Source organism: Xenopus tropicalis, chromosome 8, assembly GCF_000004195.4.
Source record: "Xenopus tropicalis strain Nigerian chromosome 8, UCB_Xtro_10.0, whole genome shotgun sequence".
NCBI lineage: Eukaryota > Metazoa > Chordata > Amphibia > Anura > Pipidae > Xenopus > Xenopus tropicalis.
Genome location: NC_030684.2, coordinates 67,029,736 through 67,049,525, shown reverse-complemented (window position 1 = coordinate 67,049,525; position 19,790 = coordinate 67,029,736). Strand labels below are relative to the sequence as shown.

Sequence of the window (19,790 nt, the reverse complement as noted above, 5' to 3'; positions counted from 1 at the left end):
AAATAGGACACTGTGGGAAATGACTGCAATATTTTAAAACTTTCTGGATAAAGGTTTTTTGGATAATAGGCCCCATATCTGTATCATTAGTGATTATTTCCTCAGCCACAGTGACTTTAACACATTCTTGTTTTATTTAACAGAATTTATGGCTGAGTTTATTCCTAATATTGTCCCTCTTTTAACTCTCAGTGTATGATTTCAAGCATATCAGGCTAAATTATTGATGCTGTCTCAGGATATATTCCAGAAAACCCATGAGAAAGGCAATATCTACCCGAAATGAGAGCATTTTACGTCAACTTTTCTGAACGCGAATGAAATATCTTCCCTTTGCGATTAAACAAAATGCAAAGCCATTATGCTCTCTGCTTCAGTACTCACCAAAATGGCTAATAAATTCTTTCTATTACCAAAGCTGATCTCTCTCAAAGTAAAGCAGAGAATGCTGTGATTGCTCAAGAGACAATATTTGACTTTTCTGCAGGCAGCCCTGCGTACTACTTAAACATAAACATTAGGAATTCCAGCCTTAAACTTGATAGAGACCTGAGATAATACTGTATGGCTGTTTTACTGCTGGAAAGGATAAAAATAAGCACTGGAGCTATTACTCGTTGCTCTTAATAAGGCTACACTGGCACTGACATTTTCAGTTTAGGCAGCCAGTAACAGGGCACTTATCTGTAATATTTTTATACATATTTATATCCTCTCCCTTATTCCTTTTGTTCATTTGACAGTGGATAGTACTGTAACGTCTATCATCTGTCTGCACACTAAATGTAATTAACTCCATTTTAAAGTGACACTGACACTAAAAAACGACTCCTCAAAATATGAATGTACATAAAAAGTTGCCTATAGGTCATCTTGATTGATTTTCGCTGAGAGATTTGCTTTTGTAAGTAATTGTTACTTGAAGTCCCTAAACCTGACTGTTTTGTCAACCTGACTGTCCCTTCTCAGCCTGTCAGTTATAGCTTCTAAAGCTAACGGCCTCCTGCTGGACAAATATGGCAGCCCCCTTATAGGGGAACATGGAGAATCAGACAGGTAATATAAAAGCATTGGGCAAATACTTTTATGGCAAAAGTGAAGGTCATGCAAAGACAATGTTATGATAGATGTAAAAAAAGGTTTAATTTCTGGTGTCAGTATCTCTTTAAAAATGTAGTACAGAGTGCAGGGGTTCATAGAACTTTGGGCTTTGGGCTAAACTACACACGAGATACCTTCAGCTGTCACCAGATCAACAAATTGCATCCTACAAGATGGAGTTAGTCATGCCTAAATATTATATGTAAACTGCATTAAGGATTTGCCATCCAGCATAGGAAATAATAAAAAAAGGTTGAATAGACTTTTGTTTCTCATAAAAATACATGAAGGCCTATTTACAAGCCAGGGGAAGTAAGTGCAAGAGCACACCCCTTTGTGCTCATTAAACAAACCTGCACCCCTTACAGCAGTGGTTCTCAACCTTCCTAATGCCGCGACTATTAAATACAGTTCCTCATGCTGTGGTGACCCCCAACCATAAAATATGTGTTTTCCGATGGTCTTAGACGACCCCCAAAGGGGTCCCGACCGACAGGTTGAGAACCACTGCCTTACAGCCTGCCTCTGGGAAGACATTAAATACAGGGTCCTGATGTGGGCTGTGCCTTCTTCCACTCCGTGCAAATGACGGATAAGATAGGGGTGGGTATGCCTATGTGCCTCTCCCCATGCAACACTTTTGGATCTAGCGCTGCCAAACGCATACCTCCCAACTGTCCCAAATTTTCACGAGACAGTCACGATTTTGACAGCTCAGTCCACAGTCCCAGATTATTTCTGAAAAGTCCCTCATTTCCCTTTGATCTCCTGCACTGAACCTGCAGTGAATGCTAAAAAAGATAAAATGTTTTGCAATCTTAATTTAAAAAGTAGCTTTTGGCAGAGAGCTCCTTACTTCTGTAATCCCATACCTAAAGTCTCCTGTGAGGAACACTCCGATGGCTTTTTCAAAACTAAACTAAAACCTAACTTGGAGCACTACCACAGTAGTCTTGGCTCTTATGGGTCAATGCCCACCCCCACAAAATTACTCTCCTGGAGAAAATAAATCCAATTATCTTAAACCCTGATAAATACAGAATCTATTGTCTAATATGCCCAATGAAACCATTGTAGGCGAGAGCCTTTTGTTCTTCTCCAAGGGAATACACTGACATTTATCCTAATATTCTCTGTTATTCTCTACAAAAACAACATTTTGGCATAGAATGCTCAAAACACAGATGATCAATATGCTTTTGAGTAAACTGGTAATTGGGACTTTACAAATATAAAGGAAAAAACTGACATATACAAGCACAAGGAAAAAACACAGCACATGAAAGTCAAAGATGTAATGCTATCATTAAAGACACACTTGTGTTTTAATTACTGTTCCTAATATGCGAAAATGCATGTTATAGATATAGCTGAATTCTACCTCCGAGGGTCAGCCTGTGCTTAATATCACAGTAAACATATTTATTTAGAAATTGATTTTGAGAAGGCCTATATATGATGTCAGTCTTCTATTTAACTGTAGATCACATAAAAAGCTTTTGGAAGGCAGATCAGTAAATTGTGTATGCTTAACATCAGTGCATGCCGTTGCTGTTTTAGGTGATGAGGCATTGACTACATTTTTGATCAGCTGCCAGAACAAGCAAGAAATGGACCAGCTGCCTTACAGGAAACCAAATGCCATAATCCTATATCTGGCAAATTACTGTGACTTGTGTCACAAAAAAAATTGATAGATTATATAAAAGTGAATTATAGACTGAATTTAACAAATTATGTCTTGTGTATGACACTGAATTACACTGCTGACAGTTTTTTCCAAAGTACATAATAACTGCTAAGAAATTAAAATAGGTAAAACGCTATTTAAAAATGTAGTGAAGTTTGAAGGTAGTGTAGAGTGCTAAACAATAACTTTTTTACTGCAATGTATGAATTTGATTTAACATATTACAGTCAATACTTGACAGACATAAGAACCACTTTTTGGGGGGTAATTTGGTGTCCAGTTGTTACGGAAAACTATACAGTACATCAGCTTTTCCCTTCAACCCCTAAAGTAGCCTCTTGGACTTACATAATGCTTGTAAGGTTGTCTAAATCCAAAAATTAAACATGGAAAAATAAAATCAAATAGGGAAGAAGACTCAGCAGAAAATTAACCAAACAAGTCTAAAAAGTGAAGAGAATAGAACATGGGCCTAAGTTAATAGACCAAGTCTGGAATCAAAATAGTGAAAACAGGAAAACACTGCAATTTTGAAATGAAATAATAATCACAAGTTGTCTTTTTCCCCACTTTCCTTCTTTTTTTTCTGAAACCTAATATAAAGTTAGTGGAGATGCTACACAATTACATTTAAAGGCAACATATTGTGTGAAAAACAATATTGATCACTTAATCAAGGTCAATCATTGGGATAGTCATTTATATTATCCACACTGTAAATCCACATAATGCAGTGGTGCAAAAAACCTCTAGTGGCCACAGAGAAAAAATGGCCATTCAATATAAATCTGCACCAATGCTATTGTTAAAAAATTTAACTTTATTACAATCCATTAAAAATTTTAAACCCCATGTACACAGCCTAACGCATTTCATGCTTACCCAGCACTTAATCATAGGGTGCCAATGAATTGTACTCACCTAAATATAGAAGGATTGTGCTTTAAAAAGTAGTGTTTTTGGCTGATTTTTGAAACCAAGACCAAGGAACCAAGACCAAGGTTGAGAGGTACATATGAAAGGTAGGTGCATTCTGTTATATTGAGGAGCTAGTTGGATGGGAAAGCATGTTGTCGGGATACTGAGGGTAGTAGTTTAAAAAGTGTTGGATGTTAAGCTAGGACATGTGTCTTCAGACTTCCTTCTCATTGGCTTAAGTGTGGTTGGGGGTATATATAGTTAATGCATGATTTATAGTGGAATAATCTGTCTCAGGATGCAATCAGGAAGCTATAACAATTATGGGTGGCTCCCTCCTATTCTGATACTGCTGGTTCTGGTATGATCAGGAGCCATATTCATATGGTTTAGGCCTAAGGGTTACAGGGTAAAGTCTAGGTACAAGTTTTCTTTGTATGGTGAAATATAGGATCTATTCAGGTAAGGGTTAGTGTAGAACTGTGTACTAAATGCTTGTCTAAGTTAAAGATCAGGGGGTTGATGTGATTTACATTTCTAGGCAAGATAGCTATCTATCTAAGGCTGAGTTAGCTATTTGACGAGATATTAAATCCCTTGCCATGGTAAAAAAAATCAAATCCAGGTTGAGGAGTTCTGCCACATAGAAGGTTTAGGGGATATATGTGGTGGAGTTGAAAAGTTTGTGTGATATATTCCATGTTCTATAACAGGTAAATAGTGTGGATCTAGTAGATCTTTGACATGATCTAGAAGTGCCCTAGACCTACAGTATAGGTGAGGGTGGGTACAGTTGTTCCGTAGAGCGAAATACTGTAGAAGTATCAAGCTGTTCGTAGTATTAAGCAAATTTCTGGACCATTAGTTGGAAATTGGTTAGAATTTTTTAGGCCTGCACAGGGTTGGACTGTCGGGTGCAGGGCCCACCGGGGCTACAGCCTCAGGGGCCCCTACACCCCTCCAATGAGCCCCCGCTGCAGCCTCCATACCCTCTCCCCTGCAGGGGTCCCCACGCCTGCCCCCTTTGCTAAGCGCACGTAAATTAAACTTACTTTCAGCATGTTGTGGGAGGTAGACAGGCGGCTTGGGGGAGCGCCTTGTGGGGTCAGGTCTAGGCCGCAGGGGCCCACCGGATTTTTCCCCCTTCTAGTTTTAGAGCTCAACCCTTACAGTTCCAGAACATTTAGAAATATAGTACTTCAGTGGTAGAAATGTAAAGGTCCAAATTTTTTTCTCCAAGTAAAGGGAAAGTTAAAAATTATGAATTACCCATGCACTTGCATGCTTGTCTCCCTGCACTTGATACGTTTTACTTAGTTAGGAATGTTGTCCAGTGTGTTGGGACAGGCTTTGGAACCATGAGTGAAATAGGATTCTCCCTTGAGAACATTACAGTGTATCCTGAAAAACAGACGTGCAATCATTCCATGCTGTAACTATTTTTATCTTTGTTTTTGTATGTACAGTTTGATACTAAATAGCCCGTGGGCAAAGTTTACCGAAGACCTTCTACAGTAGAAAGTTTTTGATTTTAATAAAAAGTTACATATAAGCGTTAAATGAACAATGCAGGGATTTCTTTATAAATTGAAATTATATTTCCTAGTTCTGCTTAAAGCGGTTATTGTGAGAATGCAAACATTTTTCCAGTGCATTTTTCCAGTGCATTTTTCCAGTAAACCAGTACTCTATCATTAACATGTGGACAGTATGGTGGTGCAGTGGTTAGCATTACTTCCTTGTATTGCTATATTCCTAGTTTCATTCCCAGCCAGGGCACTGTCTGCATGGCTTTCCTCCAAACCTTTTGTGATCCTGGCAAGTCACTTAAAGAGTCAGTATACACCTCTTTTTAACATGAGATAAATTAATAGGGCTTCTGCATATTTTTTCTTGAATTACTTTTAACCTATAGTTTAAATAAAGAAATATCTATGTTTTTTTTTATTTGTTACTTTTTGTATTTTTTACATCTGGCTCTTTGTTATTGAAGAGACCTGAGCTTCTCTATGACTGGCAAAGCATACTGGTATTCGGGATACAAATAAGGTCCTGCTGATATATACCACCACTACCACTGGGCTGTACCCCAGAACTCAGATACATATATTTGAATGATCCATCCAATGACTACCATAACTTGCATATATAACTTTCCTGCCTACCACCTTATAATAATAATTATTATTACTAATAGTTATTTTGGAAGTTAATTGCTGTATATTTCTATAATTGGGAGTGGGAGTAGCCTAGAAGGGGCCTAGGGGCCTCTTATATCATTAATCAAAACAACATAATCTTAGCACTTCAGTGGCCCAAATATCATGGTTTCTCAGCACTCTTTAGTGACTTGGTCCTAGATATTTAGGCCACTGTAGCACCAAAAACAGGGCATTTTGAAAAGAAAAAGTGTAATTCCTAGGATATTGGTCATGAAGATGATAAATCAGGTTTACAGTAAAGTAAGTTTCCCTTCAATACTGTTATTTCAATTTTTCTTGCAATGCAATTTATTGCTGGTGATGTTGTTCGGACAAAGTGCCTCCTAATAAAAAAAAGGTTATCACCTGTAGTAGTTTGCAACATTTAGTGAAATTTTAGTGGCAAACATACTGCACATGGCTTTTTTAGATGTCTAAATGCAGATACTGTATAAACTTCTGTGTTTTATTTTTCATTTTAGAGGGATAGTTAAACAGTGATTTAATATACATTGATTTCCACCATTTCACTGGAGAGTGTGCATTTTGAAAGTCGTACCGGTAGTGATTTGCACCTTAGAGATTATTTTAACTTGACGTTTAAGTCACAGATGGTAAAAGGCCTTCAATAAACTGTGGCTGCTGTGCCTACTGCAGCATATGCTTAGGGCCATGGACGTGAGTTATTCAGTAAATAAATCAGATAACAGTGACAGCAACTCTCAGCATGTGCGACTACTTTCTATATGCCACTCAGCGTCTTCTACAGACACGTGGCATCAATCAAATAGTTTACAGTTTACCGTGCACCAGTAAGTATATGCTGCTTGTTTAAGTAAAAAGGAAACATGACATACACCTGCTAAAGTACAGCTTCCTCCTTCATATAACACAGCACAGTATGCCTTTGTAATAGGGATCCAGCACAAATCCAGCATTTCGTTCAGGATTCAAACTAACCCTAGCACTTTTTGCAGGATTTGCATTTAGTGGAAAAGTCATGTGACTAAAGCTCTGAAAAACTAAAAACAATTATTTCAATTCCTTTTACATAAATTACATAGTAACTTATAACTATTCATTAATGTAATCTGCTACTATTAGAAACCACTTTTCTTAATTTCCTTTAATGCTTGAAGAATAGTGCATCACCAAGTGTACTATTTTGGTTGCTATTGTCAAATTTACTATAGCAACCAAGAAGTGAATTACAGACTGAAAAATGAATAGGAGAATCAGCAATAAACTGCAAAAATAACAATAAAAATGTAGCTTTGCTGATCAATATTTTTTTAGCTGCCAAGGTCAGTGACTACTATTTGAAAAAATTCAGAAACTATAAGACATAAAAAAATGAAGACCAATTGCAAAACTGCTAAGGACAAGATTGCAAACATACATAAGTTATCTAAAAAGTGAACTGCCCCTTTATTGCTTTACAGTAAGATTTTGAGGGTAGAAATGCTTTTTTTTATCTTTTCATATCCATTACCAGAAGGGTCACTGTCTAAATCACAGGATATTATAAACTTACCATTGTGGCTGGGGTCAATCCAATTAAGATGTTGGTAAGAATTCACATTCAGTAGCGTAACTACAGAAGAAGCAGACATTGTGATTGTGGGGGGTCTGTCTCCTTTAAAAATCCCCCCACACATTTATTTAAAATCAAACTCCATCCTAATCCATCCAATGCTGACATATTCTGTAGAGCTATACACAGCTTATATATACATACATAACAATTTTACATCAGTCCCTGCCCCGGTGAAGCATACAAGCTAAGGTTTTTAGAATATTCACACACACTATGTTGTTCCTCTTCCTTCTGTCTTCTTTCTTAAAAATCCAACTGTGCAGCTGAGCAAAAAAGCTGGCTTTTTTTTGTTAAAGGGGACCTGTCACCCTAAGAAATAATTCCAAATGTATTTCTATAATGTTAGTTTAGCAAAATAAACTTCACTTACACTGGACACTGTAAGTAAGGAAAGTTTTACATCATGCAAAAATCTTGTTTATGTGATAAAGGAGAACCAGATGCCCAGGCCCAGGCACTGGCTACACAAATAGAGGGAAGGGTAAAGTTAGAAGAGCAGGAAGTGCTGAATGGAAAGCTAAAGTTATAGTCTGCCCCACCTCTTTCTCTAAGGCATAGAGGTGGGGCAGGCAATATATGACTGACAGCTGGGATTCTTAATTAAAAAGACTTTGGGTTTACAGCTTGGGTTTACAGAAGGATGGCTAGCTCACATACAGCCCAGCCAGTGCAGTTTTCTCTTTAATGGAACACCAGCCAAGTAAAGATTACAATCACTGGGGGGTGCCTAACATTTTGGCAGCCCCAAGTGATTTAGCCTTTCCTTCTCCTTTAAATTTTAAAACCTTCTTCAGTAGATTAGGCACTCTGCCCATAAATGATTACTATTCATGTTTTAATGCAGAATGTGCCTGACGCAAATAAAAAATCTGTTAGTAAAGAATTAGTAAAGACACTATATCTAGTGTTGTTCCCAAACAATTCTGGGGTTTCCAGAGAAATACCAATTGTGCTTGCATGCTACAATGTTTCCATTACAAACACTGCAGTCTTAACAATGACATATTGTGTCATCAACTGATTGGCTATCCACATTCTATTGTACTTCTGAGGAATGAGCATTAGGAAGCCCCTATAAAGGTGATAACATATGGGATGTCACCCACGGCACATCTTCATTACCATGGGCATCAAAACATCCCTAGCTTCCTTTCCTTCCGGCAGTAATGTTAATTGCCCATAGGAAGGCATAAGCATCCCGTCCTATTTCTGAAGTAGCCCAAAGTTGACTCACAAGTAAACTTTGGCCTATTTTACGCTGGGTATGTCTTCCCACTGGTGATTTACATTACTGCTGATGGGAAGGAAACTAGGGATGTTTTTTAACCTATGGCAGTGCAACACAAACGTCTATTTGTAAAGGCAATGATTATTTCAGCTATATTTTATTAATATCTGATCTGCTGTATAACTTGTGCTGCTGTTAACGTGCTCATTTACCCTTCCCAAAAGTGCAGGAAAGTCTTTGCTTTATTTTTATAGGCATGCCAAAGTCTTTAGGTTGATGCCACACGTGGCACTTTTCCGCTGCGTTTTTTCTCAGCCTAAAAACGCCGCACAAGCCACACAGCCCGAGACTATGGCGTTTTTCAGCCTAGTACTGGTGACATAAGCAAATCCCATTTCCATGGTGCTAATAGTGCGAAATAGCAAAAAACACCGCGTATTTCCGCTAGGTCTGGCAGCTGCCTTTGTGTATACATAGGAATAGCTTGCTTTGCAAATACTGGCGTATTTCGGCCAACGCTTGAAAAATCCGTGGTAGGGCGTTTTCTAGCGTATTTCCGCATTGTGTGGTTTGCTTCGCGTCTTTTCAAGTTGTTTCTATGGATGATGATATTGTGCGTTTTTCAGCCGCCGAGAGAATTAGAAAATACGCAGCGGAAAAACGCCACGTGTGGCATCAGCCTTACCCCTAAACTAAGTTCCTCAGGCACCTACATAAGTAATGTTGCCCCCGGACTAGTCCAAATTGCATCCATGTTTCTTAAAGGAACAGTAACACCAAAAAATGAAAGTTTTTTAAAGTAATTAAAATATTATGTATTGTTGCCCTGCACTGGTAAAAGTTGTGTGTTTGCTACAGTAACACTACTATAGTTTATATAAATAAGCTGCTGTGTAGCCATGGGGGCAGCCATTAAAGTTGGAAAAAAGGAGAAAAGGCACAGGTTACATAGCAGATAACAGATAAGCTCTCTAGAATACAATAGTGTTTTATCTGTTATCTCCTGTGTGCCTGTGCCTTTTCTCCTTTGAATGGCTGCCCCCATGGCTAAACGGCAGCTTTGTTTATATACATTTCTGAGGCAAACATCTCAGTTGTACCAGTGCAGGGCAGCAGTATATTTTATTCTTATTACTTTTATACACTTTAATTTTTTGGTGTTACTGTTCCTTTAACGAAGAAACTAGATTTTATTTCATTGCTGCTTAAAAAATGATGAAAGGCATAAAATAGTGTTACTACGGCAACAGTTTTCTATAGCAACAGCATTGAAAACTCAAAACCACTGTTTAAAAAAAAAAAAAAAAAAAAACACTGTACCACTGTACAAAAAGTTCATCATTCAGCTGAGAGCCGCTCACTACTCATGTCCCAGGCAGCAGCATCGAACTGCAGCGCCGCCCATAAACTAGTTGGTCATGTGACCTGACGTCACGACGTGCGCACGTCACATCAGCTTGCTTTTGGGGGTAGTGCGGCTGCTATAGATGCAGCTTGTGAGAGGAGCTCCCCTCTGTCCGCCAATGAAAAAAGTTACTGGGACACCGAAACCTTCCCGGAGACGGTAGCCCTGAGACGCATTGTGATTTAACTCGCGATCAAGACCTCGCACTGCCGCTTGCAGGCACCGTCACAGCTTCAAATCCGCTCCTGATACCGCGACTATGCCGGGGACACCCGCGGTAGCGGGAGAAACTGGCAGGTAAGGCCACATGAGTATGTCACTGATAATCAGCGCCCGTCACTTTGTTTATATACAGTAAATGCCAAGTCCTTGCGACTCCTAGCAATTGTGGGAGTTGTAGTTCACTTACATGGCTGCAGCAGCTTGGACGCCTCTAGGTTGTTGTTTGATATTATGTTGTGTAGAATGTTGGGATTCTGGTGGAACTTTGAATCACTTTTTAAATCACTTGATAATGTGCTTATAATCACAAAGTAGGGCACGAAGAATGAGTTGGTTTGACCACTACTTAATGTTTAATGGGTCTTGAGACAGGTGTCATTTCCCCACTCTGCCCTTTCAGAACTCTCCCATCATTTGCCACTCTCTAAATGAGAGTTTGGGGTTAAGTTAAGTAGGGGTTTGTTAAGGTTTTAGCTTAGCCATAGAGGGTTGTAATTGCAGGCATTTGAAATCAGTATTTTCTACTTTACCAAAAACACTTATTCTCTGAATAAACCAAACACTACTGCTTAAACACTACTGCTCCTGTTTTGAAGGTGCAGCCAAGAGAATAAAAAAACTACTTGAAGTGCCCATGAACCCTTAAAACAAGCGCTAGAAAGCCAGTAGCTTGCTTTGTTGTGCTGGGAACCATTGTTACAAAGGTTTAACATTAGTTTAAATAAAAGGAATGCTTTGAAAACATTTTGAAAAAATAGTTTGAAAACATAGTTTATACAAGGTGCTCTTTATATATTAAAGCAATTCCTTCCCTTGTGCACATGGTTTCCTTCCACATTCCAAATTCATAAAGGAATGCAAATTGTCTCCTCATTAAAAATGGTCCTTTTATTTGTGAATGTGATGGGGGCCTTAGATTATAAGTTCCATTTGTGCCGGGACTGATGTTGATTGGTAAAGATTGGTACGTATCCATACCAATTGATATTATTGGTATAGATTGGTAAGTATATATTGTGTGTGTAAACCCTATGTAACTATGATGTGAATGATGTATAATCTTTCAAAAGAACCCTGGAAAATGCCAGTGCTAACTAAACCTATGTCATATTCATATTTATATATATATAGGCATGTCAGTGCTATATAAATAAAGGATAATGATAAGTCGTATATATATTTTACACATTATGAATATACAAATGTCCTGTGTCAATTTTCAGATTTTAATTTCTGTAGTATTAACCTTTGGTAGCCTTAACCAAAGTGCCCCTTAACTGATATTGTTAAAAGCAAGTGACTAGAAGAAGGGAAGATGTCTGATAACTGAGAAACTATGTGAGATTATTACTGACTGTATCGGAGTTATTGCAGCACACTGCTTACTTATTGGTGTGATTAAAGGGCACGTCTACCCAATAATACAATTTTGCTTAGCTAAAGAAAATGTAGTTCTTAACAACTTTTCAGTGTACATTTACTGAAAAGGTTCAGTTATTTTAAAGCTATGTGTGTATTGCACATTGGAAAGTTGCTTAGAATTCCATTTTCTTCAGTAAGGTACTTTCTGCACTTCTGGATCTGACATTCAAAACATTGTAGCAGAAGTGGTCTCTCCTTGAGCCAAGACAGCTCTGGTAAACAGCTGGCTTTTGCTATATTATTATAAGGCCGAACCCCACTGCGGAGACCAGTATGCAAGCGATGCTACCTCCAATACCAGCTACATTCACTTATAATAATTGCACAAACTTTTGTTCTCCTCTGGCAGAAATTTTGGTGGTGAAAGCAATCTGTGATGCTCTGGTGTGCTTTTTTTGCCCTAAAATACATGCTTGAGAGTGTGCCCCACGCGCATTGTGATAGGTGGATGGCATTGATGTGTCGCGTAATGCAGTGCATAATATTAGATTCAATGGATATTACGTGGCTTAGAATTACACTTTTGTTTTATTAAGCAAAATATTAATTGTGGGGTTACATTTGCTTTAATTGTGGAGTACAGAGAAGTTATTTGTGAGAATTTGGATCAGTGATTCTCAATCTTGGGTCCACAGATGTTATTGTTTGATTAACAATAGTAGACTGCTACAGTCACCATGATTTTGCAGCCCACTTTTTTTGTCACTTAGCACAAAGCAGTTCAGCTTGAGCTCTTTGGGTATCATACAGTCCTTCAGCGTTTTATATGGCCCCCTTGGTATACTCCAGACCAGTGCTGTCCAACTTCTATGGTGCCGAGGGCCGGAATTTCTCTAGCATACATGGTGGAGGGCCGCTAATGGAAGCCAGTTTTGACCACTCCCCTTTTTGAAACCACACCCACTTCAAACCACACCTATTTTATCACAATGGTGGTAGCACAGCAAAATCCCAAATGCTTGGTCCTTACTGTGGGGATATCAACCATCATTTATAAGTGAAAGAATTATGTCATATTAAGATATACCCTTAAATTCCATATGCCTCCTCCTCCCCTGTGGATAGCACAGCAACCCCCAGTACATCATTACACATTTTAGGGACCATTTAATGGCTATTTCCAACTGCTAACAAACTCCCACAACAAACCCCTGCCAGGTTCACCTCCCACAAGCAGCATAGGGCAAGCAGAGTATGGCACACACAGGCAGCACTCTGCCTGTCCTATGCTGTCTGTGTGTGCCATACTCTGCCTGTCCTAATCTGCCTATATGTGTGCCATCCTCTGCTTTCCCTATGCTGCCTGTGTGTGCCATACTCTGCCTGCCCTACCCTGCCTGTGTGTGCTATACTCTGCCTGCCCTACCCTGCCTGTGTGTGCTATACTCTGCCTGCCCTACCCTGACTGTGTGTGCCATACTCTGCCTGCCCTACCCTTCCTGTGTGTGCCATACCCTCCCTGACCTATGCTGGCTGTATGTGCCATACTCTCCCTACAGTACCTATGTCTGAGGTGTGAAGAAGTGAACAATGGGAGTGATTACAGCCTGAGCCTGAGGTGTGAACACTGCAGGGGGTGAACAATGCAGGTATTAAAAGGTGTGAACAGTACAGGGGATTACATTTTTAAACAATACAGAGGGATTACAGCCTGAATCTGAGGTGAGAACCATGCAGGGGGGCAGTTAATCTCAGTACTGATAGCATTTAATGCTTACTCAAAGGTAAGCCATCAAAGCAGCCAGACAGGTGGGGGGCCACACAGAGGGGGGTCGCAGTTGGACAGCACTGCTCCAGACCAATATTATATCCCCTGACTGAATTTATTAAGCTCAAGCAATTGGCTTCTTACTGTTTGTGGTGCTGAAATGGGAAATGTCACACTCTTGTGGTGTTTTTGTCTGTAAGGATATTATCTTATAGGGCCTGTTCACACATCCAAATGTGCAACATTACCCACTGATATCATCTACTCTTTGAATGTGGGCATGGTATACAAGTCCAAATTGATAGAACAAACATATAACAAACTGATATGGCTACTAAAAACAAGCAACCCCTTCTTTTTTGTAATTTCTTCGGAAGAAGTATACCCAGCAGTAACTTTTCAGTTTTGACTTTGTTTGCCAACTCAGAACTGTAAAGTTTAGCATTATACCTTATTTACATCTTTCCATTTTAAGTTTACAGGCTTTTGGCCCAGAAGTGCAGTGCATTGATCTTTAAACTGCTTTCATTGCTCATGCGAAAGAAAATGTTCAACTCATTTGCAGCCAAGAGCTGCTTAGCACTGTGATTATACTACAATTTGTGAGTGACTTCACCATAAGAAAATGTCAGTGCTCATGTTCCAGCTAGTCCTTTGAAATATTATCACAAACCTAATCTGCTATTAACCAGACAACATTTTAAATGGTTTCAGTTTTAGCCTATATGAACTAATCACCCATTTTGTATTTTTTCATGCAGTGCTATAACACAAAACACATGAACTTATTCTTAATATATGATTGTTCTGTAATATATACTTAAAAATAAAGCTAATAGGCACGGTACATCTACAAATAGACTAGAACAGTGATCCCCAACCAGTGGCTCGTGAGCAACATGTTGCTCCCCAACCCCTTGGATTTTGCTGACACCCCCAGGGACATTTTTCATGCTTGTGTTGCTCCCCAACACTTTTTCCATTTGAATGTGGCTCACTGGTATAAAAGGTTAGGGATCCCTGGACTAGAACAAGGCTGTCCAACTCCAGGCCACAGGGCTGATGTGGGCCCTCTAGGGTATTTTTAAGTCTCCCAGTCTGGTCAGGGGATCTATAGACTTCTTTGCACGACTGTCATTGTAACTTGATCGATGCTTGAATCATGAACGTAGTAGGTTGTTGTGAATTCCTCTGCAACAAATGATATATACATGGATTTCCTTGTTGTTGAAGTCTTTTTGGAAAAGTATGTACCAGCTTTTAACACTGTTCTGGTGTGATTTGGCATCTTCCAAAAAGATATTCTGCAGGCTTTAAGTCTCATTTTCATATAGACATAACATGTTGAACTTAATGGACCTAACTTACTATGTTATTTTAGCACTTAGTTTTCAAATAGTTTTTCTAAATTTGTAACAGTATTTGAAATCTGAGTTTCACAAGTGTCCTTGCCTGATTTCAGTTTCAGTGCTTTAAAATAGAATATTACGGACACAGACATTTCATTGTTCAATAGCAACAGATCAACAGCCAAGTATTTGAACACCTTCTCAAGGTATTGTATACATATATATTTATACAGAAATGAATTGCCAGCACTCCATCTAACCCACAGTGTAGCATTGACCAGCAGCGAACAGCACCCTTGTGCCACTGCTTGTTCAAACCCTCATACCTGTTAGAAAAGCCATTATTTGTACACAAAGGGGAATGATTGCCAGCACACAGTTTGCTTTTAAAAATAATTGTTGCAAAAAATGGGGTGCAAGTACCACATGTTGATCAAAATATGTAAGCTCACAGGCCATGTCAAGCCCCTCATTATATGTGAGTCCGTAGAGAGTCTGTAGAGCATTTAAAACCATTAGTCCCCAGCAAACAGTGTGACTGAGTAATAAGACCATTTTGCACTTCCCCTAACTCAGAAGCTGTAGTGAGAAAGTAGGGAACTTTTAAGCCCCAGCTCATACAAAACACCTGTCAGTATTTCCTTGTTCTAAAGGCTTAATGGTAGCTAGCAGCAATATTTAGCTTTAATTTGTACACTAAAAAAGAAATCACAAGGACATGGTCTAACCCATGCTGTAGCGTTGACCAGCTGCTAAAAGCAACCTTGTGCCAGCACTTGGTCTAACCTACATTCTAGAATTGACCAGCTACATACATACTAAAAATATTTATAGCTCTACTTTTTTTATACTGCCTTCTTTTATGATGCCACTCTGGTTTGTTGGCAGGTAAAAATATATATTTTATTTTTTGGAGAGTTTGCTTAAGAAATATAGCGTAAAAACTGAAAAGCATAATGTCAGGTGCTGCGTGTGTGGCTTTGAATATGATAATGAATACTTTTAATGTTGTATTCTTCTTTTTGGCCAAACACAGCATGTTATCTGATATTTGTCAAGTGTCAAATTATTTGGTATAAGGAAGAGTACTTTAGAACTGTATTCTAGTCTTCTCTCATTAAAGGAAAAGTTTGCATTACTCTGGTCCTTAACTCAACTTACTACATAAACACTTGTCTGTGTTAAGTTATATAACTTTATTGTAATCTGTGGATTAGGTTTTACCCGAAAAGTGCTCTTATAGGGTCTAGGACCTACTACTACTTTAAACTGATTATACATGTATAGATCCTCTGGTTTGATGAGGTTGCCCAATTACCAGACTTTTGTCCAGTTTGGCAACGCAGGTGGTGGACCAAAATTGGCTCCTTCAGTTGTTTGGCCCTCAGGACAAAAGTTAGATCACAATAACGGGATATACAGGTCCTTGACTGACAGGTCTGGCAATTTTGGTTTGCAGTGATAAATAGATCACTATACTGCAGGGATTCACAAGAGTGTAATGTGCCTAAACTTCCTTTTGACCCAGTGAAATAGTGCTGCCTTTAGTTAATATGGTACCTGTATTTACAGTCCTACCTAATGTTTCTTTCCAATAGGCAAGCCCAGGATGGGTGTTCTGTGTTGCGTGATGTGGCCTACTGATCTGGCAATTAGTAATGCTCTGTCAAGCAATATAGTTTTCCAGGCTGTAGAGCTGTGGTTAAAGTGTTTCCTTTATATTGTTTCGTTTGTGCACCCCCAGCAGACTTGTTGAAGTTGCTTCCCCTGGGCTGGTGGAAAAATGTTGTCATCATGTTGTTCCAACCAGGGCTAATGTACATTATACCTGTTCTCTGAACATATTGCTTGTATTTCAGTCAACTGATTATTGGCATCAAAGGAGATGTAACTAATGTAAACGCATTACAATATTTCTTTTTACAATGTTTCTTTTTAAGTTATTTGTAGATAGAACTGCAGTATCTAACTGCCCCATTTCTTTTCTCTGCCCTGATGGCTGTCTTTTGAAACAATGTAACAGAAGCCAGTTTATAAACAGACTGAGAAAGCCAGCAGCCCAGAAAATTGCAATTACATTTACACATGCCTTTAAAACCATTTGAACATTTATTTTATTAGGAATAAAAATGTTTTTGGGGTTGGGTCCACTTTAAGAAATATTCTCTGCACGCTTTTTGAAGGTGCTGGCGAACTGAGCTTATGAGATTGAAGAAACTGACAATTGATGTAGGGTACTGTATTGAACAGCTGAAAAATGGATGGACTCTTTTCCTGTGGACTATTTGAATGGGCCACTCTCAATAGCATTAGTGCTGGTAAAGTATAATGAACATGGTGGATATAAATGTTTATTATATTTTTTTTTTTTAAATGAAATTTTTTTTATTGATTTTTACATTAACAAGAGGTCCATCTACACACATGGTGGCACAGGTAATTAGCTAGAGTTTCAAAAGCATTTCAGAAACCATATTATAGTGGTATGGTAGAATCAGTCTAGTGGTCGGCACATCCGACAGGGTATGTGTCGCAGGTGTCAACGTCTGAGGTAATATAGCGTAGTCCTCTTCTTAGCATCAAGCCGAAAAGTTTCTGATTGCCATGTGGTAGTGGGCCTTCTTTCAAAGAAAATGTTCAATAGTAACAAGAATTATAGACAGTTGGAAAAAGAAAAGGTGGGATAGGAGGGGTGGGGAGGAGGGAGGTTATGCATAAAAACTTGAATCGGGAGGAGAGGGGTTGTGTATAGGGGGGGGAAAAAAAGAGTCCTGTCAGGGAAGCTTATGGGAATAAGGGCGGCATGGTGTCCACATAGTGATATTTGGGCGTGAGAGTACGCCTGGGTCTGCTTACAGGGTTTGAGGCGTGATGCATTGTTTAATGAGAAACTTACATGAGACAGAGTCGCCTATAGGTATCTGAATTTGCGAATTCTCTCCAGTGGAACCATTTAGCGATGAATTTCTGTGAGTCTGCTTCAGAATTAAGTTTCAGCTCCTCAAATCTGTGGATCTCAGCTACCTTATGCAGCCATTCTCTAGCTGGGGGGTTAGCGGTAGTTCTCCACTTGGTTGGTATAATGGCTTTAGCCATGTCTAGCAGTATTGGGACTAAGGAGTTTCTATATGCTTTAGTTGGAATAGGAGTATCGTGGAGAAGAATCGGGAGTGGTGCGTCCTTTACTTCAATGTCTGTAATTGTTTTGATGGTGTCCCGGACTATGGACCAATATGGGGTGAGAACTGGGCAGCTCCAGAATATATGTATGAGGGAGCCTGGGTGATTTCCGCATCTCCAACAATTTGGGGATACGGCACTGTATATTTTGTTGAGTTTTGTGGGGTATCTATACCATTTGGTGAGTATTTTGTAATTAAGTTCTTGTATCTTTGTGCATTAGGAGGATGTGTGAGCTAAGCGTATGATTTTGAGCCATTGGGTTTCTTCTATATTGCTATTAAAGGGGAAGGAAAGGCTAAGTCACTTGAGGGTGCTAAAATGTTAAGCACCCCCAAGTGACTTGAATCGCTTACCTCGTGCCCCGGGCTGGTGCTCCTGTTAGGAGAAAACAGCACCAGCCCGGGGCACCTGGGGCGATGCGCTTCCTCCTTCCGGCTTCGTTTCCCTGAGACTTCAAGTCCGGCGCATGCGCAGTAGAGTGAAAAAGCTGACTTCTCTGTTAAAGTTCGGCTTTTCACTCTACTGCGCATGCGCGCGCAGCGAAGCAGGAAGAAGGAAGCAATCGCTGCTACCCCGGGCTGGTGCTGTCCTCTCCGTACAGGGGCACCAGCCTGGGGTAGAAGGTAAGCGATTCAAGTCACTTGGGGGTGCCTAACATTTTGGCTTTTCCTTTCCCTTTAAGGTCCTTTTCCCATTTTTCTTTAAGGTATGTTATAAATGTTTATTATTTTATTAATGTTAAGTCTTTGAAACACGGAGCACATTTGTTTAGGTCAGACAGTTTGCCAGCATTGATATACAGGTCTACTGACAATTTCCATCCATTTGTATATGCACAGACTGTGACCTACTTTGCAGGTTGTTAATAAATGTATTCACATACCTTGCTTGATCACCATAATAGTCATTATATCTCAAGCATGCTCATTTGCTTCCTCTAGGTGGCACTTTACTTCTATCATAGCCAGCTTACTAAAATAAAACGATTACCATATAACATGGAGCTGCTGTTTGATTTACATATTTATAAAGAGCTTTGATGGCAAAAGTTAGGCTGTATTCTACCAATAATCCCAGTACTGAGCAATCACTCAGTTAGGTCATTTTCCTTTTATGCGAACCACTTTTACCCCCTAAAGGTAGTATGCAGATTTGGATATTGTTATAATGTGCCATGCTTTCATTATGTTTAAAATATTTATTCATGAGAGCTGTGTATATTAATTTTTGGTCACCCAGATGTTGCTAGACTATAACAGTTCCATCTTCTAATATATATATATATATATATATATAATGTATGTGTAATGGTTAACCCATTCTGGAAGATGTAGTCTTGCAACATATGGCGATCTCAGGATAATATTTGGAGACAATATTGCCCTAAAAAAAGCAAGCTGAGTTAATTTTATTATCTAAATGTAATGCTTTTTCAGATGAATGCACTAGTTTCAGGTGGAAAGGTACAAACAAGTTTCATATGCTGCTGGTTTTAGGTAACAACCCACAAAGCCAGAATTCACTTCATGCTTTTGGGATAAGACTTGTTTTGTTAGTGGGAACAGCTGACTTTATAATAAACTATTGAACTGACCAGATTCACTATAGGTTTATTCTATGGTTTATTTAATGTTTTTATCGGCATTGTTTTACAAATTGCAATATTAATCCTGGAGTTTGCATATCTGCAGTGTGACTATCCATGTATGGAAGCCTATAGCAAACATTGTAATGATGTGATGCTTAGTTGTTGGGTGTAGGTGTTG

At 39.0% G+C, this 19,790-nt stretch overlaps 1 protein-coding gene across 2 annotated transcripts in view; it reads left to right on the top strand.

Moving 5' to 3' along the window:
• Positions 1-10,130: 10,130 nt before the first annotated feature.
• Positions 10,131-19,790, top strand: part of klhl13 (kelch like family member 13) — a 46,613-nt gene continuing 36,953 nt past the window's right edge. The window contains exon 1 of one of the 2 annotated variants that reach the window (XM_031890388.1): positions 10,131-10,437. In XM_031890388.1, the coding sequence (XP_031746248.1) occupies positions 10,400-10,437 (38 nt within the window). In that variant the 5' untranslated portion in view covers positions 10,131-10,399. The remainder of the gene's footprint in view (positions 10,438-19,790) is intronic. The other variant, NM_001008094.1, reaches the window with a different exon arrangement.